The sequence below is a fragment of the Staurois parvus genome, unplaced genomic scaffold (assembly GCF_062004578.1).
Source record: "Staurois parvus isolate SC_StPar_1 unplaced genomic scaffold, SC_StPar_1.0 ptg000634l, whole genome shotgun sequence".
Taxonomy (NCBI): Eukaryota; Metazoa; Chordata; class Amphibia; order Anura; family Ranidae; genus Staurois; species Staurois parvus.
Genome location: NW_028318430.1, coordinates 392,046 through 417,356, shown reverse-complemented (window position 1 = coordinate 417,356; position 25,311 = coordinate 392,046). Strand labels below are relative to the sequence as shown.

The following is a 25,311-nucleotide window of genomic DNA, read 5'->3' as shown; positions in this document are numbered from 1 at the left end:
TAACAGCCTATGCAAATACTGTAATAATAAATGACTGTATATTTATGTTGCAGCTGTACTCCTCACCAGTAGGACTGCATGCACAGTTTGCTATAAAGGAATTATTTGCACAACTCCACCCAGTCCTAAGGTAAGCAATTCATCCCTAAGGAGCAGGGCCCTGCTATCCCTCTTGTATTAAACTGTATTGTTGTTGTATTGTCTCCTGTTATATTGTAAAGCGCTGAGCAAACTGTTGGTGCTATATAAATCCTGTATAATAATAATAATTCCCTGGTTTTTGCATTTGTATTGGAAATTACGACATGTAAATACCTTCTGTACTTAGCAGTACTTAAGAGAAAGGGCTATCAGTTTGATCTGTCTCACCATAAGATATTCTAAAATATAGACTTTAAAATGAAGCAGCAGATCCTGGCACTGGTATCTCTCAGCAAAGGAAGCCTAGTCTTGGGCAAATAGGATACTAGCACAGTAGAGTAGGAGAGTTCAATGTGCGAGCAGGATGATAGTTTTACTTAAAGAAAACTATACTCACCTCCGCTCCAGGAATGCGTCCTCTGCACAGTTCCTCGCCAGTGCCAACATCCTTTTGCCAGCTTCCTGATCCTCAGGCACCTAGATTGGCCTGCCTGGGCTGACATAACTATCACGCATGTACACAGGAATTAATTCATCTTGGCATGTGCTCGTATTGTATACTGAGCTGCACAGCTCAGTGTACAGTGTAAGGAATTGTGAGGAAGAAGATATTAATCTTTAATTAAAGAAACATAGTGGGGTTGATTTACTTAAAATTAGAGAGTGCAAAATCTGGTGCAGCTGTGCATGGCAGCCAATCAGCTTCTAACTTCAGCTTGTTCAATTAAGCTTTGACAAAAAAAAACAACTGGAATCTGACTGGTTTCTATTCTGAGTTGCAACAGATTTTCTCTTCAGCTTTAGTAAATCAATCCCAGTATGCCTCTTCTTCCATGAGAAAACCTTTCTATTCGCAAATGTTATATTCCACTGCAAAGCATTACTGAACTTTCAGTTTAAATCAGCAAAATACATTTGAGGTGTATTAAAAATAAAACAAATAATGTCAAATGCTCAGTTCACACTACTATATGGTAGGAACTAGCGATTAATGTAACGCAATATTAAAGCTACTTAAGTTTGTGCGATGTAAAGTCATTCATTCTAAATAGCACCACACAACACATTTTGCCACCAAACATGCATGGCAGCACAACGCACCAAGCAGCGACATAAAAACATGCAGTGCAGGTCCATTTACAGGGACTTTGAAGTGCAGTGCCAGCCCTTTCATTTTCAATGAGCTGCATAATGCAGCGCATGTTAAGGTGTGACAAAAGTACATAAAAATACATGTGTTGATACAATGCACCTCAGCGGCACAATGTGAACCTACCCTTTCATTTGGTAGCTGGTTTTCAAAGAAAAACTGTAACATTTTGCGCAACTTTTGTTTTGATACACCTGTAATGTATTCTGTATGTAATTTAAACAAAAAATAAATTGGGATTTAAGGAGAGATTAGTATTAGGGTTACAGGGAAGGGACCCCCTATTAGATCAGAGTTTCTTTATAGCAGCACCCCCTTTAAAGACCCCTTATTATATCATAGTCACCTTATAGCAGCATCCCCCATTACAGATCCCCATTAGATCAGAGTCCTCTTATACTAGCACACCCCAATCTTAGAGACCCCCCCCACATTAGATCAGAGTCCCCTTATGTCAGTGGCCCCCTTCAGAGACCAACGATTGGTCATTAAAGGGGGTTGCTGATCTAAGAGGACTCTAAACAAAAAAAAATGGAAACACTCAACAGTAAATAAACTCACTGTTGGGTTGCTGCTAGCACCGATATGTGTTCCCACATCTCAAAATAGTAACATTTTTAAATTGCAGCACAACCTACCGCTTTAATTATATTAATCCATATGTGAAAAAATCATTTTGAATGAAGGATATTCCAAGTAATAATATACTCCAATTTTATCCAAACATATATACTGTAGAATCTTGATACACATAATACTACGTGAATTGTGCAAATATCCAACTTATAAAGTCCTTAACATATTGCATAATTTTTATAAACCAGGTAATAAAGAAAAATCTCTTAAAAATATGTACACCTATTAGCATGTAGAAAAGCATATTCACTTACATATGTGCTTATTGTTTATTTAAAAGAGAAGAGTGGGAATATAAAAAAAAAAAAAAAATCACCTAGATGGCTGCAGCACCAATCCCAGCTGCAGATGTCCCTCACCGGCTCTACCCCGAGAATTGAGTGATCAAAGACTGCTGATCCCTCAGTTCTTAGTATACAGTCTGCAGGTCTGCCAGTCACCAGCTCTCTGCTCTGCCCCTCCAGCGCTCCATTAAGTGCCAGGGGGCGAAAACAACTGGCTCAGGCTCTTAGCTGAGAGGTTGAGCCAGGTGCTGGTCCAGGCATCTGGGTGGATCCCAACTTTAAAATCAGGATCTTTCCAGAGCCTGGTCCGGCTGAGTGATGTCAACCACTAGTGGGTTTAGCCCGCTATCCGCTGAAAACGGGTCACGGGAGTGCAGAACAAAGTGCACTCCTGTGATCCATAGGAGAAGTATAGCCAAAATAGCTTTGGCCATACTTCTCCTTTAAACACAGAAATGTTATGTGCATAATTTTTTTAAAACTGTGCTAAGTGGTGCTTAGATATGAACCAGCAACATGAAAATAATAGTTGGGATTTCAACTTGAAATGCATTTTTAAGCAACAAATGCAGGAATGTAACCTAAAAGGTCTGAGACAACTTTAACTAAAAAGGCATAGTGGAAAGCAATATTTTTCCAGACACACAGCTGGCCTTCTGTCTGAAAACCCCATAGAAGAAACCAACAAAAAAGCCATTTTATTACCTCCATTTGTCTACAGTGGTTGCCTGTCAAGAGCAATAGGATGCATAATACAATGATAAAAATGTCAAATATCTACAATTCTGTAGGTTTGAGAACTTTCTATAGATAGGTGTTAATGCTGGGAGAATATATTCAATGTATTTTTAATTTAGGGAGATAATATGGCCTTTGTATTATTTTTTTAACTACATTCAATACTTGTTTGTTCACGGTTTCTAATTAAAACCATATTTCTGTGTTGCCTTTCTTACCAAACCCTTTAACTACCAAATATTGTTTACAACTTCTCAAACTATTGAAGCAGAGGTTACTTTCAACAGAACCATTGCTTATATTTTCAACATATTGACATTAACAGGAACCTGGGCCTTGCCCACATGTATTTTACTTTATATTCTACACGGTAACATACCTTCTCTACATCTTGGATTTTGGCTTGAAGCTGACGGTTTATCAACTCTTTTCCAGAATCTAATTTAACACAAAGCTCTCGAGTAGTGGCCAGGTCACTGAGAGCTGAAGCCTTTTCTGATTTGGCCTGACGCAGCTCTTCCTCCATCCTTGCTGCTGATTTGGTCAAGTTGCTTAACTGAGATTTGTAGGACTGCTCTGAGGTAATATGCTGATGATGAAAAACAAAATATAAATAAATATATATATATATATATCACAGGCAAAGCAAATATTTAGAAATGCCATCTAATTTGCCCAACAGAAGAACTTTGCATGAACTCTGGTGGTAATCCTAGCTCCTTTGTGTACGTTGAGCTACATATTTTCCACAAAAAGACTTTGATGTTAAGCAAATTGTGAAATCTGCTTCTGAAAGCATGTATTAGCACTTATATCATATTTGTGATAGGCACTTCTGATTGTAAGTGGGGTATCAACCACACTACTTTAGGGGGTGCAGACAAATGGAAACCTTCTCCACATATGGTAGACCTGCCCAGCAAGCATGGCAGTTTTGAGAGGAAGTGTTTCAGATTATTTCTATTAGACCTCTTGATTCCCTTCTTAGCTCAGCACACTCTCTTAAATCTTAAACATCCAAGTCTTCCTGAAAAGAAATTCAAACAATGTATCCACCTTCTGACAGCAGCTAATCAAACAATCCCTCCCCCTGGCTGAAACTAAGTCAAGAATTAATTCAGTCTTGCGCCACAAAAAGTTTAAAGCAAAACAGACTGAAAAAATGGATAAACTCCTGTGCATCTTGCAGCCCTGGAGCTCTAAGTTTCTTTCCAGAGGGTTTGGCCAAGACATTCTACCACTGTAGGGGGAGGTGTGTCCACTGGAAATATCTATTTTCTATCTGTCCTACCTATATCCCTTTTCTCTCCCCCCCTTTCTCATTTACCCTAAGAAGTATTGGTGGGTTCATCCACCTCCAAATCCTTTCCTTGTCCCAAGTAACTCAAGACTCTCCTTGAATCGACTTTAGTTAGCCTCCTATTATGAAGAGTGTTGTGTCCCTTTTATTTTGAAACTACACTCTACTGCTATCCTTGGTCTCTAATAAATCCATCGTATGGTATCCTATATTTCTTATTTTTGTTCTCTCTTTTGAAAAGTTGTACAAAATGTGAAAATTGTTACATTATGTCAAATTTCTACTTCCCTTTTCCAAGATAACAAAATAACTTGTTGTATGCTCTATAGTGTCTTGTACACTCTACAGTGTCAGAGCAGAATTGATCTGATACTGTACCTTCTCAGAAAGTTTGTCCGGTTTACCATGGGTTTGTATCTGACTTTATTTCTGAGTATGGCCATCACAGAACAAGCAGCTCTTCACTGTAGATAGCTCACCATGCTTTCCTTCTCTGCAAATTTGCAACTAAAGTGCAACGAAATTTAGGGTGATTTTTTTGGCAGCAAATTTTCTAGAAACCAGTCATTTTCAAAATATTCAATAATTGACAGAAAAACAGGATTCAGGTACATGAGGTTATGCTGCTGCCTTCAGGAGATAGAACACTGGCAAAACAAAGCTGTTAGAACAGCCCCGTATGACCCCTCCCATTCCAGGCAACCCTCATTTTTTGCAGCAAACAATTATAGGAGTGGATCATAAGAATAGCGGGAAGGGACCTGTGTCATGTAATATTCTCCAAGAAAAGGATTTTACAGGAAGTCAACATGTGCTTGATGCTGAAAAACCCACAAAGCACTAAATGGTCAAATGAAGTGCACTTTGACAGAGAAAGGGATACCTAGTCTTTGAGGTCATACTGTAAGTTTAAATGATGAGCTCTCAAATCCACCTAACAATTCTGGAATGAGTAGGCTGTCCCCTATGGACCTTCCGGAGTCTGGCTGCCAGAAGCTGCAATAGCTGAGAGGAAAATTTAAACAGTACCTCATCCAGGCATGTACGACATCCAGTCAATGGGGGGAAATATCCTTAAGATGTTTAGGAGCAGGACAGAGATTGCAGAAAAAATGTCCTGGTTAAGGGGAAAAGCAGAAAGCCTGTTTAGAAGAAAAGAGGCCTGGAGCCTCAAAATACCCTTGGCTCTGCTTAGTACAAAAAAATGGTCTTTTACATGCTCAGCAGCTTAGAGACTTGCAGATTTGATGGCAATGAGAAAGGCAACCTAGGGAGTAAGGCTAGACACTGGAATATCCCTAATAGGTTAAAGGGTGGTCTTTGAAAAGCCAGTAAAAATTAGATCCTACAGAGTCACTGAGGAACATACAGGTGGAACAACATGAATGCCCTGATCAAAATAAGGCATGAAAGGCAAGCAGTACCTGAAAAACAGCAAGGCTGAGATCTGAACCATGATGGAGCTCAAAGCCAAATGCTTATACAGACCAGACTGGAGAAAAGACTGGATTATTCCCACACAGAACTTCCAGGGATGAAATTTCCTTGTCTTGCACTAAGAGAAATATGCTTGCCAGGTGTGATTGGAGACTTTGCATGACATCTATTTCCTAGCTTTTAAGAGTGTAGGGATGACCAAATTTGATCTTCTCCCTCAGGATCAGGGATTCAGCAGCCAAGTTGTTGAAGAGAACGAGCAGGATGGAAAGTCGGCCAGAAAGAAGATCTGAAATATCTGGAAGGACCTACAGAGAGTCTGCTAAGGTCCAAGTACCAAGTCCTTCCTGGCCAGATTGGTGCCATGAAAATCACTAGAACGCCCTCCATCTCGATCCTGAGGAGTCACCAGAGCATCCACTTTGAAGGCTTGAGAATCCCTGTATCTAGAAACAATCCTGTTGAGTTTGCTGTTGAACCTGGAAGCCAGGAAGTCCCCATCTGTCATCCCCCACCTTCAAACTTGAAACACTTCAGTGGGAACAGACCACTCCCTGGAGTCCAAACGTAAATAACTGATAAGGCCTGCCTGCCAGTTTCCTCACCTGGGATGTGCACAGTGGTCACGGCTTGAATGTGAAGTTCTACCCAAGCCAGAATCAGATTCACTTCTCTTTGAGCCAAGAGACTTCTGGTGCCTGGCTGATGGTTGATGTAAGCCACTTCTGTGGCACTGTTCAACTGAATTCTGGTCCAATGGCCTTGGAGACAAGAGGTCTAGCATTAAACAGATAACTAAAACACCAAGGGTTTCTGAATATTCTGAATATTCGTTGGGAGCCTAGCTTCATCCAGTGTCCATGTGCCTTGTGCTGAGAGGGTAACTAGGATTCCCATGCAGCTTGATAGGCTGGTATCAACTGTGAGCACCTTCCAAACTATTAGGAGTACATATTTTCCTAATTCCAGCACCAAACTTCTTATCCACCATGCCAGACCATGCCCAGTCCTGTTGGTCAGAAGTATGGGATGATCCATAGACTGTTCTCTCTTGCCCTACGCTGCCAGAATATAGAGTTGCAATGGTCTGGATTGTAATTGGGTATATGGAACTGCGTTGAAAGAGAATACCAAACATGGAGAGTCTGATGGCTCCTGGAGAGCCTAAACTTGGGATCAGAGAGAGAAGAGTTTGTCTAGGGCCTTGGACAGGGCTGTGTCTAAGATTAGGCCCACATACTCCAAGGGATGAGAAATATACAGCACTGATTTATTGGGATTTAGGATCCACTAAAATCTCTGTAGGCTCTGCACAGTTTTTTGGACAGTGGCTGGTAGAGCCTGAGCTGACTATGCCCTAAGAAGAAGGTCATTGTCAGGAATGGACTCATCATTAGTGGTGGGACTCATCTGCCGTGTGGGCTGCAGTACCAGGGCTGGCCAGCGGGTGCTCTCAGCAACCAGAAGCTCACTCCTGCAATCAGCCTCACCTGAGGGTGTATTTAAGGAATGGCCAGACCTGCAGTCAGTGCCTTGGTGTATGTTTCCCATGAGCACCTGTACCTGCATCCTGTCTGCTTCCTGCCTGATCCTGACTCTGCTCTGATCCTGACTCTGAACGAACTCCACCTGTCCTGACCTCGGCTATTCCTGACCACTCTTCCGCTTGCTCCTGGTACTCTGTTTGCCCGTTTGCTACCGACCCGGCCTGGTGCCCCGGTGCCCATGGTCTGGCCTGGTGCCCCGGTGCCTGTGGTCCGGCCTGGTGCCTTGGTGCCCATGGTCCGGCCTGGTGCCTCGGTGCCCGTGGTCCAGCCTGGTGACTCGGTGCCCGCTGTTCTATCAGATGACTCGGTGCCCGCTGTCGAGCTTGATGACCCGGTGTTCGTGATCCAGCCTGATGACCCTATCCAGCCTGATGACCCGATCCGGCCTGATGGCCCGATCCGGCCTGATGGCTTGATCCGGCCTGATGACCTGATCCAGCCTGATGACCCGATCCAGCCTGATGATCCTATCCGGCTTGATGAGCCTCTGTCCGCTGCCCAGCCTGATGTGCCTCCGTCCGCTGCCCAGCCTGATGTGCCTCTGTCCGCTGCCCAGCCTTATGTGCCTTTGTCCGCTGCCCAGCCTGATGTGCCTCTGTCCACTGCCCAGGCTGATGTGCCTCTGTCCGCTGCCCAGCCTGATGTGCCTCCGCTCGCTGCCCAACCTGATGTGCCTCCGCTCACTGCCCAGCCTGATGTGCCAGCCCCTGATGTCCAGCTAAACTGGCCAATAACTGATTCCCAGCCTGCTCCGGGAGATCCTGTGTCCAGTAATCTGCCTTGCTGGGTTCTCCTACACAAGGAGAAGTCTACCAGCAGGAAACCCAGCGAGCCGGTTGACTCCGGCAGTAGGATATCCAGCCAGTTACCTGACCCGGGCGGTGGAACATTTTGCCCACAAAGGACTGTTTGGGACGTCCTGAGGCCGCTCCTTGGGGGGGGGGTACTGTCAGGAATGGACTCACCATTAGTGGTGTAACTCATCTGCTGTGTGGGCTGCAGTACCAGGGCTGGCCAGCGGGTGCTCTCAGCAACCAGAAGCTCACTCCTGCAATCAGCCATCACCTGAGGCTGATTTCAGGAGGTGTATTTAAGGAATGGCCAGACCTGCAGTCAGTGCCTTGGTGTATGTTTCCCATGAGCCCCTGTACCTGCATCCTGTCTGCTTCCTGCCTGATCCTGACTCTGCTTTGATCCTGACTCTGAACGAACTCCTCCTGTCCTGACCTTGGATATTCCTGACCACTCTTCCGCTCGCTCCTGGTACCCTGTTTGCCCGTTTGCTACCGACCCGGCCTGCCCGACTAAGTTTGATTTGTATATATGGTTATCTGTTGGAGTTTCGGTTGTTTGCACTGTGTTATGTTTACCTTGCACTGCGTTTGTGTTGTTTAGTCTTAATAAATTGTCTTATTTACACTATACCTGAAGCCTGCATTTCCCTATGTCAGTCCACACACTTCTGGTCATACCCGGAGCCCTGACAGTCATCCAGATATCCCACAATGAGGATGCCCTAAAAGTGAAGGTGCAGAAGACAGGCTAAAGGGAAGGGCAAAACATTAGTATTGTTGCCTGCCCACAGCAAAATGCAGGTAGCATTGATGTGCTGGGAAGAAAGGAGGCATGCAAGTAGAATTCCTTGATCTCCACAGACGTCTCCACGATTGAAGGAAGCCATAACAGATCAGGCAGTTTCCATGAAAACTTTTGCACCCGGAGGAAGGTTGTCACAGTCAGAAGTCAGGCTCTGAGACCAGTAGCTATAACATTAGAAAGGCTCCCACCAACCAGCTGGATAAGTACACAAGCAGGTCACCCTCATGGATGATGCAGGCTCACCCAAGGTGCAGAGTCTAAGCAGTAACAGTATTTACCAGAGCTCGATGGTGGAGAAGGGTTTTGCTGCATGTTAGTACAAGGTTGCAGCCCTCAGGATAGCCCCACTAGAAGGTGAGCAAGTTGGGGTCCAGTAGCAGATTTATCAGGTAGGGATCAAGCAGTAGAGTAGTCAGTAAACATTCCAAATGTCGGTAACAAGTGGTTGCAGGTTGGGATCAAGTGGACAAGCCAAAGGTCAGTAACTAGTGTTAGTGGAGATAAGGACAACTGCCGGTACTAAAAGGAGCAAGATATCGGCTGCAGAGAGCACAATAATCTGGCAAACAGGAAGTGCAAAGGCATGGCTTAAATAGAAAGTTCATGGGAGGAGAAAGGAGTTTATGGTTCACCAGAAAAAAGTTATTAGGCAATATTATCTAAGGATTCAGACAGAATGCTGTCTTGTGTCTCAGGTGGCTCAGGAAGGAGAACTACTGTCAGATGCAGCAAAAATCGTAGGATCCATTATGGGATGGATGCTACTGTTTGCTTTTGAGAGCAGTGTTAGAATACAAACCTTGAAACCATTCCAGGTACCAAATTAACAAATAAGGATAATGTACAATACTCCTCATTCTCAGCTGAATGTGCACAAGCAACTGTATCCTCAGAGAATTTAGAGATTCTAAAGAAGAGGACATGGAAACACGCTTGCTGCCCCTGCAAACTGAATCAGCTATCATAGCTGCAATTTTGCCCATAAACTCGGACTGAGTATCTGAGAATTCTACCCTAATCAATACAGAGAAAGGGATAACCCCTGAAGGAGTAAAGGAAGACTGAGAGGAGTGCTGCAACCCAGACAGAGGTCAGTAATCTGGGTTATTGGAATCAGGTCCTATAAAGATGATACTACGAGATCCCCCATACTGTTAGCAGATGGGAAGCTAGAAAAGCCCCCAGGACCGCTGCCCTTGAGCTTGTCATCCACCATACTAGTACAGAATGAGAGACAGCTAACAAGGGTACTCACAAACTCGTTGCTGGAGCAGGAAGGGTTAATACGGTCTGTGACCAAGTCACTTGTAAGGCAGCAGGGAGCCCAGATTCCATCCAGAATATCATAGAACTGAAGTATCGAAGAGTCAGCAGGAAGACAACAAGGTCCGTTCATGCTCAGAGAACATGGCACTTGCATGCGCTGCTACGCTGCCACTGTAGAGGGGACTGGAGCAGGAGCAGAAGGGCCCATAGCCCGAATTGCTGTGAAAGGCAGCCCCCTCAAACACCAAACTTAAAAGTGGGCACACCAATTCCTTGCCAGTGAAAGGCAGGGGAAAGACTTCATGCACCAACAGTCGCAGCAAGGGCCTTGCTGCACCTCCTCCAGGGGCATTAAGGGATAGAAAGGCAGGATTCAGGAATCATGCCATTTCCCCTTATGGAGCAGGCTGTGGGGCACAGGTCACAGTGCTGGAGGGAGCCTACTGGAACGAGATGTAAAGCATGTATTTACTCCTTACTTCTCTGATGAGGTGGAGAGGCAGGGTGGTGATGTTACGATCCCCACTTCATTCAATTATTGCAAACATTTTTGCGTAAACCAATCAATATACACTTATTGGGATTTTTTTTTTTACCAAAAATAAGCAGCAGAATACATTTTGGCCTACATTTATGAAGAAATTAGATTTGTTAAAAAATTTTATTGGATATGTAAAAAAGAGTAAAAAGTTTTTTTTTTTAAATGTCAGTGTTTTTTCATTTATGGCTCAAAAAATAAAAAATGCAGAGATGATCAAATACCACAAACAGAAAGCTCTATTTGTGGGAAAAAATGATATAAATTTAATTTATGTACAACATTGCATGACCGCGCAATTGTCAGTTAAAATAACACAGTATCACAAAAAATGGCCTGGTAATGAAAGGGGGTAAATCTTCCGGAGGTCATGTGGTCAAGCTTTAACAAGCGGGCAAGTTGTAAGGAATGCATAAGAACTAAACCTCCACCTTCATGAGGCAAATAAAGAAAACATTTAACAAGTTACTTTGTGGATAATAAAAAATACTAAATGCTCTAATATATGCATCTTACCTGTTCAACTTCCACGTCTAAGGAATCCACTCTCTCTTTAAACCTCCGTCGCTCAGATTCTGCATCAAGAAGGTCCAGTTTGACAGAATTAAATTCTTTTTCAAGCTGGTGAAACTTATTCTCCCAAATCTCTGCTTGTGATGAACATTTTCGGTAGTTTTCAAGAAGGTCTCTACTTTCTTTCTCCTGCACAGATAAATCAGTTTGAAAAAGATATGGTTTATAGTTGAAGAGCAACTGTTTTACTGTCCAGCCTTCTATAGGTAGAGCACATATACATAAAACATTCCCAGTAGAATCAGTATTATAAGGGTTTTATGGTTAATAGCAGAATTTCTAAAGCAAAATCCATGTGTTCATGTGAATGGCAGTTTTTAGATCAGCATAAACTTGAGCCTTTAAGGCCCTTTCACACTGGTACGCTTTTGATTGGTCTAGAATGCACCTTTCCGCCGAAACAAAAGTGCATCAAAATTATTCCCATTTAAATACTATGTAACTTTTCACAATGCTGTGCTGTGTTTCTGTTGTGCTTTGAAAAGTCCTGCATGCTGCATCTTTAGTGAGCTTTTCAAAAGCGCACCAAAGATGCACATTCCATTTTAAGTAAATGGAAATACAACAAAGAAAAAAAGATTCACTGATGGTGAATTTTTTGGGTCATGACTATTTTCTTTTAAAAAGAAGCTGGTTGCAAAGGAGCCAGGACCCTCCGGCATCCTTAACAACCTGTGAAAAGCTGGTTGATAAGCAGTCGGCACTCACTGGTGTCCTTAACCACCAGTGAATAGCTGGTTGTTGATGTGTGTCAGATTGAGAGGTCTCTAAGTCCTAGTATGAAGGCAGCATAGGTCAGGGGTCTTGCAGTTTAAGACCCTGCCACTCTGAGGAAGGTGCACCTGCCAAGCACATCACTCTTGTGGAAGCAAAACAGGTCAGCGCCATCTTGGTTAGGAGCTGATCTGTCCATGTTCCAGACATGCCCCTCTAGCTGGTTGTTAAGGACACTGGCAGATGCCGGCTCCATAACAACCAGTTATTCACCAGTTTTTAAGGACGCCGGCAGGTGTGAGCTTCTTAACAACCAGCTATTCATGGATTGTTAAGAACAGTGGTCACAGTAACAGCCAGTGACCAGCCATGAAATGCATGCAAAAACACATGTAAACCACATATGCAGTGCGTTAAATTTCAAGTCAATGCATTTAAAAACGCAATTTGAGTTTTTAAAAATGCATATAATTTTTAAAGCGCACCAGTGTCTAAGTGGCCTAAGGCTGAAATCACTGAATTATCAAGGTCAGTTGTTGCCAATTCAAAACAGTAAGCAAGCAAATTCCATCTGGCACATTTTGGAATGATTGTTGGCTCCTTCATTGAACTGTTTGGATTTTAAAGTATTACTAATCCCAGGATCCTGCATTCATTATATCTGGTCTCCCACAGTACACAGAAAATGAAAATGCAATTATTTTAGTAACTATAAATTGCTAAATACCTTTTCTCATCATCAGAGCAGTCTTGTGACTTCTATCAGTGTTCAGAAGAGCACTGGTTAAAGATTGTAGGAGGAGTTTTCATTCTGCTTTAGGAGGATGCAGAACCCCTGACCTCTGTCTGAACAGTGCTGATTGGCCCTGTGCTGATCACATGCACTCTCCCAAGAAAAAAAAACCTCTCTGGCAATACACACCAAACTGAACATGTGCAGAGTGTCTCCACACGTTATGTCTTATGAGGAGATAAGAGAGGGGCACTGGAAGAAGGGGAGGATAAGAAAAGAAAGGAGCAAACAGCCTTTTTACACGATGCAGAGGATTAACCCCTTAGGTTCCACAGTGAGTATAACAAGTATGCTTTACTGCATATACAGACTGATTTTACTGTTGTGGGTTTAGTAACACTTTAAGTTCTACATTAATCTGACAGGAACATTCCAGCCTCGTTCACAACATATGTGCAGAAAAACTGATGGAAACTGACATGCAGATTTCACTTGCAGAGACATCAGTTTACATCAGTTTTCATATGTGCCTCAATGAGTTTTATACACTTTGCAGATTCCTGCGCAGAAAATCAGAAATCTGCATGTGATACTAGTGTTGTGGTGTGAACAAAGAAAATAGCGAACAATTGATTTTGTTGTGCCCTTGCAGAACGCGTGCAGAAAAATGGATATCTCTGCACCATGGTGTGAATGAGCCATCATAGTAGCAGGGTGTAATGAGCTTCTATATATTCACAACTAATCAATTTTCTAAAATAGGCAACATATACAGTGCCTTGAAAAATTATTCATACCCATTGAAATATTCCACATTTTGTCATGTTACAACCAAAAAACGTAAATGTATTTTATTGGGATTTGAGTTTGAGCTATTTTGCAAAGAATAGGTAAAAATGTTACTCTCTACAGTAGATGTGCAAAGGTGGTAGAGACATCCCCAAAAAGACTTGCAGCTGGAATTGCATTGAAAGGTGGTTCTACAAAGTATTGACTGAGGGGGGCTAAATACAAATGCACACTTTTCAGATGTTTATTTGTAAAAAGTGTGAAAACCATTTATCATTTTCCTTCCACTTTACAATTCTGTGCCACTTTGTGTTGGTCTATCACATAAAATTCCAATAAAATACATTTGCGTTTTTGGTTGTAACATGACAAAATGTGAAAAATTTCAAGTTGTATGAATTCTTTTTCAAGGCACTGTACTATATATATATATATATATATATATATATAGATATTGTAACAGTGCAGGGCCCTGTCACAGGATAAAAATAGGTAGAAGTGGTCAGGTAATGGACACAGGGTCTGCACATGTGCGGAGTGCAGAACTGCGGAGCGTAGATTTTGAGTGGAGAAAACTGCTGCTGCAGGTTTCCCCAGATTTTGATATTTCTGGATGGGGCTCTGTAGTTTGGAGATTTCAAAGTGCCTTGGAGGGGAACAAATCTCCAATCCAGTGTCCAGAGTTTGTTGTCAACCAGCAGGGTGTGGGCCCAGGTGCTCACAGCTCTTATAATGATGTTCTGCTGAGAGTTGCAGGGGGGAGTGCAGTGCAGTGCAGTGCAGTGCAGTGCAGTGGCTGCCATTGAAAATCTCTGTGTGAGAGAGATGCTGTGTGCGTTAAAAGGGCTCAAAGCTGTGTGCGCTAAAGGACTGAGGCTGTGTGCATTAAAGAAGTCCAAGGCTGTGTGCCACGAGTTGCCAGTGATCTGGGAGACCCATACCAGCAGAGGTACTGCTGACTAGCAGTGCTAAGGAGGAGTAGCCAGGAGGCTAGCATTTTGTCATTGGTATTTACCACTGGAGAAGAACCCCTGTGTGGGAAAGCTTATTTTGGACTTTTGTGTTTTTGTTTCTTGCCTTTTAATAAAAGTGGGCTACCAAGCCCTGATAAAAGAGTTTCTGACTAACGTGGACTCACTTGGAAAGCATCTATCACTAGAGCTAATCATCCCCCATGTCACTATATATATATATATATATATATATATATATATATATTAACATATATATAGTCCTAACTTAAAAATACTTCATACTTCAAAAAAGCATCATAAAAATACTGTTGAGCATAAATATGTGTTTTTATTTTTTATTTTTGCAAATAAACCAAAAAGCTTTGTCAATGCATGCTGCATTGCCCATTTGTTTTCAATGGGTGCTCAATGTGTGTCCACAGGACAAGTAGCACAGATGTCTTATTTTTTTACAAGACACCACAAAGCCATGCATGCATTCTTTATTACATATGTTGCAGAGTGGTGGAGAGCAGATGCATTTGTTAACCTTCTGTATGCGTGTTTGGGTGCCATTGACAATAAACTGTAAAACAACACAACATGCATACAAAAAGGGATAGGGCGTGGGCAAGATTACACACATCATAACCTGTTAACAAATGTACCAGAGCACACACAATACTGTAAATATGCCCAATACTTTTTTAAAACATGTCATAGATGATTTGTTTTTAATTTGAAAGATAATTGCTGAATTCCCCCATCAACACATTCAGCGTTGATGGGGGAATGCCTCCCGCAGAGCTATTATGTTCTGTTGGCACCGGGGCAAAGGCAGCCTTTCTGGCCAGTAGAACACGATTACTGCTAGCGGCTATAGCCATTGGCAGAAATCGCATGTGCAAAAATCTGACAGACTGCTTTTACCCAAGTTGAATGATTGATGGTACAATCAGCCTACCCATACATGGATCAAAATTCGGCTGGACCTATCTGAACCGGCTGAACTTTAATCAATGTATGGCCAGCTTTAAAATAATAATTTTTACAATGCTCTTGTTCTCAGATACGGAAATCAATAAATAAATACCTAGAAATTGAGAAACTCATCTGTTTAATAGCCTTCTGACTTCCAACTGCAATTACCCAATAGCAAAGTGCTTAACAGTGCTTAACAAGATAACATAATTAATATACCCCACAGAATAAATTAAAAGTAATACACTTACTTTGGAATTCATTGAACTGTCAAGTCGAGCAATATCTGTCCTAGCTCCCTGCAGTTTTAATCTCACATCATGAAGTTCATTTTGACAGTCTTTCAGTTTATGGGTTAATGTCTATAAAACATGAAACAATGTAATGCAGTTGCAGTATATCTGTCACTGTGGTGTTAACTGAAAATGCGTTTACTCAATCAGTAGGTTCAGCTCCATTGTTGAAAATCCCATAAATATTCTCAAAGTTATATGAGGTTACATACAGCTCAGAAATTCAATTAAACTTTTCTTAAGATAGCTATATTGGATGATGGACCTGAGTGGACATACCACTGATCAGAGTGACACCAACAGTAATTGACACATGGTGAGCAAAATATAGCTACCTACAGTATCTCACAGAAGTGAGTACACCCCTCACATTTTTGTAAATATTTTATTATATCTTTTCATGTGACGACACTGAAGAAATGACACTTTGCTACAATGTAAAGTAGTGAGTGTACAGCTTGTATAACAGTGTAAATTTGCTGTCCCCTCAAAATAACTCAACACACAGCCATTAATGGGCTGGCAACAAAAGTGAGTACACCCCTAAGTGAAAATGTCCAAACTGGGCATCCAAAGTGTCAAGATTTTGTGTGGCCACCATTATTTTCCAGCACTGCCTTAACCCTCTTGGGCATGGAGTTCACCAGAGCTTCATAGGTTGCCACTGGAGTCCTCTTCCACTCCTCCATAACGATATCACGAAGCTGATTATTATTATTATTATACAGGATTTATATAGCGCCAATGGTTTGCTCAGCGATTTACATTATAGTGGGAGACAATACAGTTCAATACAAGAGAGATTTGAGCGCCCTGCTCCTTGGAGCTTACAATCTAGGAGGGATGGGTGAATGGTACATTAGGTAATAACTGTGGGGGATGGAGTGGTTGGAGGAGTAGAGGATTTCAGTATTAGCAGAGGGCGGAATAGGCTTCCCTGAAGAGATAGGTTTTCAGTGATCGCCTAAAAGTAAGTAGAGTAGGTGATAGTCTGATAGATTGGGTTAAGGAGTTCCAGAGGATGGGTGACGCCCTGGAAAAGTCTTGGAGGCGAGCATGGGAGGAGGAGATAAGGGAGCTAGAGGGTAGGAGGTCTTGCGAGGAGCGTAGAGTACGGTTTAGGTGATATTTAGAGATAAGATCGGTTATGTAAATTGGGGCAGTGTTGTGGATGGCTTTATATATCATTGTTAGTGTTTTGAATTTTATCCGTTGGGCAACTGGGTGCCAGTGGAGGGATTGGAAGACAGGGGTGGCAGATACAGAACGGTTAGTAAGGTGGATGAGTCTGGCAGCAGCGTTCATGATAGACTGGAGTGGGGATAGCCTGCGATGAGGTAGGCCAATGAGGAGGGAGTTACAATAGTCGAGGCGTGATATGACAAGGAAGTGAATAAGTAGCTTAGTGCTGATGGATGTTAGAGACCTTGCGCTCCTCCACCTTCTGTTTGTGGATACCCCACAGATGCTCACTGTTGTTTAGGTCTAGAGACATGCTTGGCCAGTCCATCACCTTTACCCTCAGCTTCTTTAGAAAGGCAGTGGTCATCTTGGAGGTGTGTTTGGGGTTGTTATCATGTTGGAATACTGCCCTGCGGCCCAGTCTCTGAAGGGAGGGGATCATGCTCTGCTTCAGAATGTCACAGTACATGTTGGCATTCATGGTTCCCTCAATGAACTGTAGCTCCCCAGTGCTGGCAGCACTCATGCAGCCCCAGACCATGAAACTCCTACCACCATGCTTGACTGTAGTCAAGACACACTTGTCTTTGTACTCCTCACCTGGTTGCTGCCACACACGCTTGACACCATCTGAACCAAATAAGTTTATCTTGGTCTCATCAGACCACAGGACATGGTTCCAGTAATCCATGTCCTTAGTCTGCTTGTCTTCAGCAAACTGTTTGTGGGCTTTCTTGTGCATCATCTTTAGAAGAGGCTTCCTTCTGGGGCGACAGTCATCCAGACCAATTTGATGCAGTGTGCGGCGTATGGTCTGAGCACTGACAGGCTGACCCCCCACCACTTCAACCTCTGCAGCAATGCTGGCAGCACTCATACATCTATTTACCAAAGACAACCTCTGGATATGACGCTGAGCAAGTGCACTCAACGTCTTTGGTCGACCATGGCGAGGCCTGTTCTGAGTGGAACCTGTCCTGTTAAACCGCTGTATGGTCTTGGCCACCGTGCTGCAGCTCAGTTTCAGGGTCTTGGCAATCTCCTTATAACCTAGGCCATCTTTATGTAGAGCAACAATTCGTTTTTTCAGATCCTCAGAGATTTCTTTGCCATGAGGTGCCATGTTGAACTTCCAGTGACCAGTATGAGAAAGTGAGAGCGATAACACAAAATTTAACACACCTGCTCCCCATTCACTCCTGAGACCTTGTAACACTAATGAGTTATAGGACACCGGGGAGGGAAAATGGCTAACTGGGCCCAATTTGGACATTGTCACTTAGGGGTGTACTTACTTTTGTTGCCAGTGGTTTAGACATTAATGACTGTGTATTGAGTTATTTTGAGGGGACAGCAAATTTACACTGTTATACAAGCTGTACACTCACTACTTTACATTCTAGAAAAGTGTCATTTCTTCAGTGTTGTCACATGAAAAGATATAATAAAATATTTACAAAAATGTGAGGGGTGTACTCACTTCTGTGAGATACTGTACATCCCATTCAGACCTTCAATCATAGTGTCTGACTGAGACAAGTCTTCCTGTACCAATCTCCTTGGCAGCCCTAAGATGTAATGTGGCTAAATACCAAGAGCCACTAAGGAGGTTAACGTGGTTCTGAATGTATTCTCTGCCATAAGGTAAAAAACCATCTGCATGCAGCTCACCCTCCCCCAGCCACCTCTTACCTTACCTGAGCCCGATCTTGATCAAGCAATGTGCATGAAAGCAGAGGCTCTCTCCCTAATCATTGGTTTAGAAATAGCAGAGGAAGCCATTGGCGCCTGCTGCTGTCAATCACAGCCAGTGAGGAGGTAGTGAGGATGGGCCGTGGTGCACTCTATGTTTCAATGGACACACCGAACAAGGCTTGAGAGTGAGCACACACGAGTGCTCCATAGCAAGCAGTTTGCTATGGGAGCACTCAGCAGGGAGAGGTTCCCAAGAAGAGGAGGATCGGGGGCTGCTCTATACAAAACCATTGCACAGAGCAGGTAAGTATTACATGTATGTTATGTATGTTATGTTAATTTTTAATGGTGGAAGATGTGAAAAGCCCTATCACAAAAAGCTATGTCCTTTAGAAAAACCCATCATTCAGAATGCTCACCAATCAGTCTGGCATCATGGCATACTTTGAATGCTATACTTTTTTTAGCCCACAAATATCTGTCTCTTCTCCGAAAGGGCTAATTGGTTGTGTTTGCCCCCCCACCCCAGACCAAAGGTTCTCAGCTCTTCCCTGCATAAGCATGCATCAGTATTTGGAAAAAAATCTAAACCAAACAACTAACCAATAACAATCTGAGTCATAGATGGTGACTGCTACAAGTGGACTGGCCTTTTCTAAGACTGCAGGGATATCAGAAATCAGAAACAGTAGAGTCATCTGGCAATAAGACAGGGGACTGGGGCTCATCTGGCAGAGCTAAGAAGGACTCTGTGTAGACCCATAGGGAAACAAGATTCCAGATCACAGACATCAATGCCTTTACAGGGTACAGAGTAACCATCCCTGGACTCATAAGGGGAGTAAGAGCTGGGGGTCACCCATTACAACAGGACTGTACCCTCTGTTTCTAGATAGAGACATTTTGTGACTGCTTTGTGGCAATGTAACTAAGCTCACAGTATGAAGCAAAACCTCAAGTACTCACAAAATCCAGATAACTGGTGAGGGTCAGATGGACAGAGGTGAATAACGTCAGTGTAGACAGCTAGTAGGAATAGACCTAAGATCTGCATTCCATGTGCCTCTTTGCAAAATCAGAAGCAGCAGGGGCCAAAGACTTCCTTATTACTGAACAGTGGGAAAAAATACAGGGAGCACATGACACTCCACCCTCAGAGTTAAAAGTGGAAATTTCAAAGATGCTGAGCGCTACAAAAAAAAAAGGTAACTCTTGGTGCTCAGCCCGATCGGCTTACTAACAGAGTGTGATGGGGAAAGCATTGTGGTACAGCCAACGGCAAAATGGAAAACAATCCAGGGTTTGGAAAGCCACCATTGTAAAACACATTGCTCAAAGGTCACTTCAAGCCTAGCCCTGAATGCTAAGTCCAGGGGGATCTGGGAACAGCATTCCAAAATTAGGCTGAGGAATGACCAATCCCCATAGCTGCCATTGTAGAAACCAGCTCAAGCAGCAAAGAGGAGACAAATCTTTATTGAAGAAACAATTGAAGAGAAAAAAAAGGCTAGTTTAGATTGTTAAATTGTCGTTTGAGAGAATGGACATTCCCATGCAAAAAACTACATTAAAAAACAAAAGTTGACTTGACCACACTAATGATTAAGAAACTGAATGACCGTTCTTAAAATGAAAATTTCTAATGAAATGCTTGCTTACAGTAAATCATGCTAGGCTACACTCAAGCTAATCAGTCTGCACTAAGCAGGAGAAACATAAACAAGGAAAAGGTAAACAAATCTTTCAACTGTTAAAATGTTCAAAGGGAACCAATAAATCTGAGTAAAACAGAGAAACCCTTGAATACATAGTTTTTTCACCCTGTAAGCTAATTTTTAAGCTTTAACTATTAGATCAGAGTACTATCGTTCTAGCACAACAACATAATAGACCTATGATGTCAAATTTATTTGAGACAACAATTATGTGTATAATAATTTGATATGCAATACACTGAATGTAGTCATGCCTTCCTGTAGGAGAACTAAAGCCTGATCTATCCTCTACCTGTATTTCCACTTTGCTCTTGGATAGCTGGTCATGCAGATCACAATTTTCCTTAACAACAGCTTCCCTTTCCCTTCCAGTGCAAGACAGTTCATCACTAATCTCATCCAGCTGTCGACGCAGGCAGTTGATTTCCTGTTCATGGCTGGTGATAGTCTTGGAGGATTGCCTAAATAAAAAACAGAAGTACACAAAGTGGTGGAGAAATATACTGATTTTGAAGAGTAGGGCTAATTCACACTGACTTGTGCTAAAATATTTGGAAAATGCATGTACATTTCCATCCATGTTAATGCATGCTGATGTCTGTTGACATACATTTTGATGTCCGTTGACATACATTTTGATGTCTGTTGACATGCATGCACAGTATTATGATGTGAATAGAACACACTGGAAATTATTGTTTTTCAGATGTCCTTCCGCTGATCTGCATTTTATGGCTGTGCTAAAACAGATATCAATGTACTGGTATGAATTGGCCCTTAAGGCAAAAAAAAATATTGTATAAAACGGTTATTTTCAACCAGGCTTTCTTCAGAGGTTTTTAGGGGTTCTTTAAACACTGAGTTTACAGTTCCAAGGCTAAAAGGCATGGCACCAGTGGAGCCTCTCCTCTTTACTTTTCTCTCTAAACACTGACTGTTACATTGGTGGGTTGAGAGTTAAGAGACAATCTACCCCAATATACTGTAAGCAGGCATTCTTCACATAGATTGTAGCACAGGGTATTCTCACTGATCACCAATGTAATCGGTCATTATTTCCACTGACTATAAATGTAAAGGGTCATTCTTCCACTGACCATAATTAAGTGGGTACCTCTCGTACTCACTCTACAAAACTTAGCTGAGGTTCCTTAAGGTCGGAAAAAAATATTTCAAAGGTTCCTTTGTGTAAAAAGGTTGATAAAGGCTGTTATAGATAGAAATTCCTCATCAGATAGTTTAGGAAAGGTCATCTTTGTAAAATGTGACACTCATTTTTTTAGATCTCTTTTCTGATTAACATTGCAAGAGATGTCAGAGAGACATTACTAGTTCCTAAAGCCAGCATCTGTAGTTGTTCAGAAAAAAATAAATCCTCATAAATGAGAATGACAGGTTTTTCACACTTACCCAGTTCAGAGTGCACACCTCTAAACTGCTACTGTATGCATGCATATAATTAAGTGTTCTTGCATGGCAAGACCACTTACTGTTATCTCACATATATATTCTTATTATTATAGCCAAATTTACCACCCTAACTCCTCCCACAGTTTTTACACTACATAGACAGTAATATACCGAAACGTGCAGATTGTTCCCGATTGGTGTGCTATTACTTTGTGGAACGTTTCGCCGAATGGTTCACGAAACATCGGCATTTTTGTGGTGAAATTGGTCCCGTAGGAATGAATGGCGGAATGTTCAAAACTAGAGTGGGAGCTGACAAAAGCTAGAGTGTGAGCAGAAAAATCAGGACATGATTTCTAAACTGCCAACACTCCCTCATTTTCAAGCCCACCTACACAAATCTTATATCAAAACGTTCAGCTATCCCTGCTGCCACTAAAAATGTTCACGGCTAAGCCATAGTCCTGGTAGTTTTCACAATATGACCATTTGTTTGCAACTCACACCGCCCATTGACATTCATTGAAACTCCACTCTAGCCACCTCAAATTTGAAGGGCAATTTCTAAACTGCGACTGTGCCTTCATTTTTAATATTTCAGAGGCATACTATGCATCAAAATGTAGGTTTGGGTCTTGTGATTCTCACAATATAGGAGTGTAGGATTTATAATTTTTAAACTACAACTGTTTGAAGATGGCAACCACTAGTGAAGTGAGCAAGTTGGAGCAGTTTGTTTTTAACCGCTCTTCTCTGCCCTTGTTGTAGAGTGAGTTGCCATAGGAACCCAAGTTGAAATGCATTTTTCACTCTATCAAGCTTGCCATGTGCACTTTTTAAATTTGATCAATCAATTGGTTAGTGTAATGTTTACTATCTTTACTCACTCCAAACACTCCACACAGTTATTCTGCCCACTCCATAAAGTTACTCTGCCCAGTCCAACCTTTTCAGTTACTCCAGCCACTCCAACCACACAACAGTTACTCAATCCACTCCACCCAGTTACTCCGCCCACTCCAGTTGTAGACTACTGGTGGAGGCAAGAACACTTCACACAATTTCCCCAGAAATTGTAGCTTTTCTAGTTGTAAATATTCTAATTATGATTCATTTCACAGGTGGCTGTGCACAGGAAGATACCCTTTTCCCTTTTCCTGAATTTACCTTTACATTTAAATGTAATACATAGGCATAGGTTATAGTCAATTATACAGTATTAATTAACAGACAGCCAGCAGAAATCTGAAATCAGTTGGCCTGCCAGATCTCTGGTTGACATTGTATACTACATTTTGTCAGACAAGCTATGCTAGAACTTGTAGCGCCACAACAGCAGGAATTTTACTGTCTGTCAAAAACCTAGCATATTGGTCTTAGGTAAAATAAATTGATTTAAACAAATTTGCTAAGTGCTGAAAAATAAACCCCCAAAAAACAAAGCTACTCATTTCAGTAAAGGAAAAAACCTGTAGGGATGGCAAATCAGAATTACTGTTAAATTAAATTACAACTTATACTTTATGTTTTGAAGCTGTTAGAAGAGACCCCTTTCTTATCCCTAAATACACACCCACATACCTCCCAACTTTTTGAGATGGAAACCAGCAACACCTATTAGCAAATCTATGTAGGCATAGGACACGCCCTGCCATGCCTCCTTAAAGGAGAATTATACAAATTATACAAAAAAAAGTGCGTTTGCCACTATTATTTATTTTATGCTGGCTTTTGACATTTACATGCAGCAATATAGAAATTGGATGAAAAATTTAGTACTGTGAAACACTTTTTGAAAGATAAGTAGTGCATTTTATATACAACTATATAGATCAGACCAAAATGAGGGCCAAATGAGGACGAAAGAGGGACAGAGGGACTTTGTTCCAAATCAGGGACAGTCCCTTCAAAATCAGGGACACAGGGACAGTTGGGAGCTATGCACCCACATACTTCAGGGGCTGCAGGTATCTAGGTAACTCACTTGCATAAATTGTGGATTTACCCAGCTAACAGTACATTTTTGACCAAAATCATTGATATTTATCCAACTTCCTAGGCACCATTATCCTTCCAGACCCCACAACAGCACTTATCAACAAACACCTTTTGATATTACACATTTAGCACAATTTAATCTTTCCAGTTTCACACTAGTGTGGGCACAGCAGCCAATTCATCTGCATGCACCTTTTCCAAAATGCATCCGCAGGGAAACCGTATGGTCTTTTTGACCTTGCGGTTTCCATGAAGTTCCTGCATTAGCGATTGTGCTGCGAGATGAGATGCATGGGAGTGCCATTCAGAATGAATGGCAGTCCCATGCATCTCGCAAGATAAAAGCGATGCAGCTGCAGGTACAGGTGCAATTCCTGCACCTGCAACCAACCCGCAGCCTGTGGGTTAGTGTGAACCAGGTCTTACTATTTGTCAGTACAGCCATGAAGCATATAACTGCTGAGACCTGGACAATATCTAAACTTTGTTTACTGAAACTAAAAATAGAATCACGCAGATAATATATAGAAAAATTGAGGCCTCTCTACATGACAGGATCCCAAAATATACAATAATATAATACAGTATGTAGCCCTGAATAGATAAATACCTTTTCACAGGGCAGTGGGGTTGATTTACTAAAACTGGAGAATGCAAAATCTGGTGCAGCTCTGCAGAGAAACCAATCAGCTTCCAGTTTTTTTATGTCAAAGCTTAATTGAATAAGCTGAAGTTAGAAGCTGATTAGCTATCATGCACAGCTGCACCAGATTTTTCAATTTCAAGTTTTAGTAAATCAACTCTTTTGTCTCTTCTCTCTTATAACCCTGACAACACACCATATGGTAAATCAATAATCCCCATCAGTACCCAATAGCCATATTGCACCCCTGGCAACCACCTTCCATCCCTCCCTATCTGCCCCCACCTGCACTTGACTGTTTTTCCTATTTCCCAACCTTTTCTTTTATACTATCCTGTTAAAAGGTCTTGCAGATACTAATCCGTATATCTGAAACACGAAATACACAAGGCTAGGTTCACACTTGTGCAGCCATGCAGACAGCAGTTTGTGTGGGCACGATAGCCCATTCATTTGAATGGGTTGCCGTACCCCGGGACATACAGGAAATACGTTTCTGCACTATTTTTGAAATTGCAGCCCACATGGGAATCGGGGTTCCCAGTATGGCTGCAATTTTAAGTGTGGGCGGCGTGCCATTATGATTAATCTATTCTAACAGGAGAAGTTCTCTATGACTGGCGGACAGCTAACATTGTACCTATCCACAAGATGGGCAGCAAGGTAGAAGCTGGCAATTACAGGCCAGTGAGTTTAACATCGATTGTACTCAAGTTAATGGAATCATTCCTGAAAAGAAGGATCATTGATCACGTAAAAACACACAACTTGCTGGATCCAAAGCAACATGGCTTTACTGAGGGCAGATAATGTCAGACCAATCTGATTGGATTTTTTGACTATATTACCAATGTTTTGGACCAGGGTGGTGCTGTGAACATAGCATATCTTGATTTCAGCAAGGCATTTGATACAGCTATTATTATTATTATACAGGATTTATATAGCACCAACAATCTGCGCAGTGATTTACAATATAAAGGGAGACAGTACAAT

The 25,311-nt window shown here is 42.0% G+C and overlaps 1 protein-coding gene across 1 annotated transcript in view; it reads right to left on the bottom strand.

Annotated features, from left to right (window-relative positions):
- Positions 1 to 25,311, bottom strand: part of TSGA10 (testis specific 10) — a 98,045-nt gene that overhangs the window by 28,968 nt on the left and 43,766 nt on the right. The window contains exons 13-16 of the mRNA XM_089693443.1: positions 20,557 to 20,725; positions 15,631 to 15,741; positions 11,153 to 11,338; positions 3,329 to 3,538 (exon numbers count right to left, since the gene is read on the bottom strand). Of these exons, the coding sequence (XP_089549569.1) occupies positions 3,329 to 3,538; positions 11,153 to 11,338; positions 15,631 to 15,741; positions 20,557 to 20,725 (676 nt within the window). The remainder of the gene's footprint in view (positions 1 to 3,328; positions 3,539 to 11,152; positions 11,339 to 15,630; positions 15,742 to 20,556; positions 20,726 to 25,311) is intronic.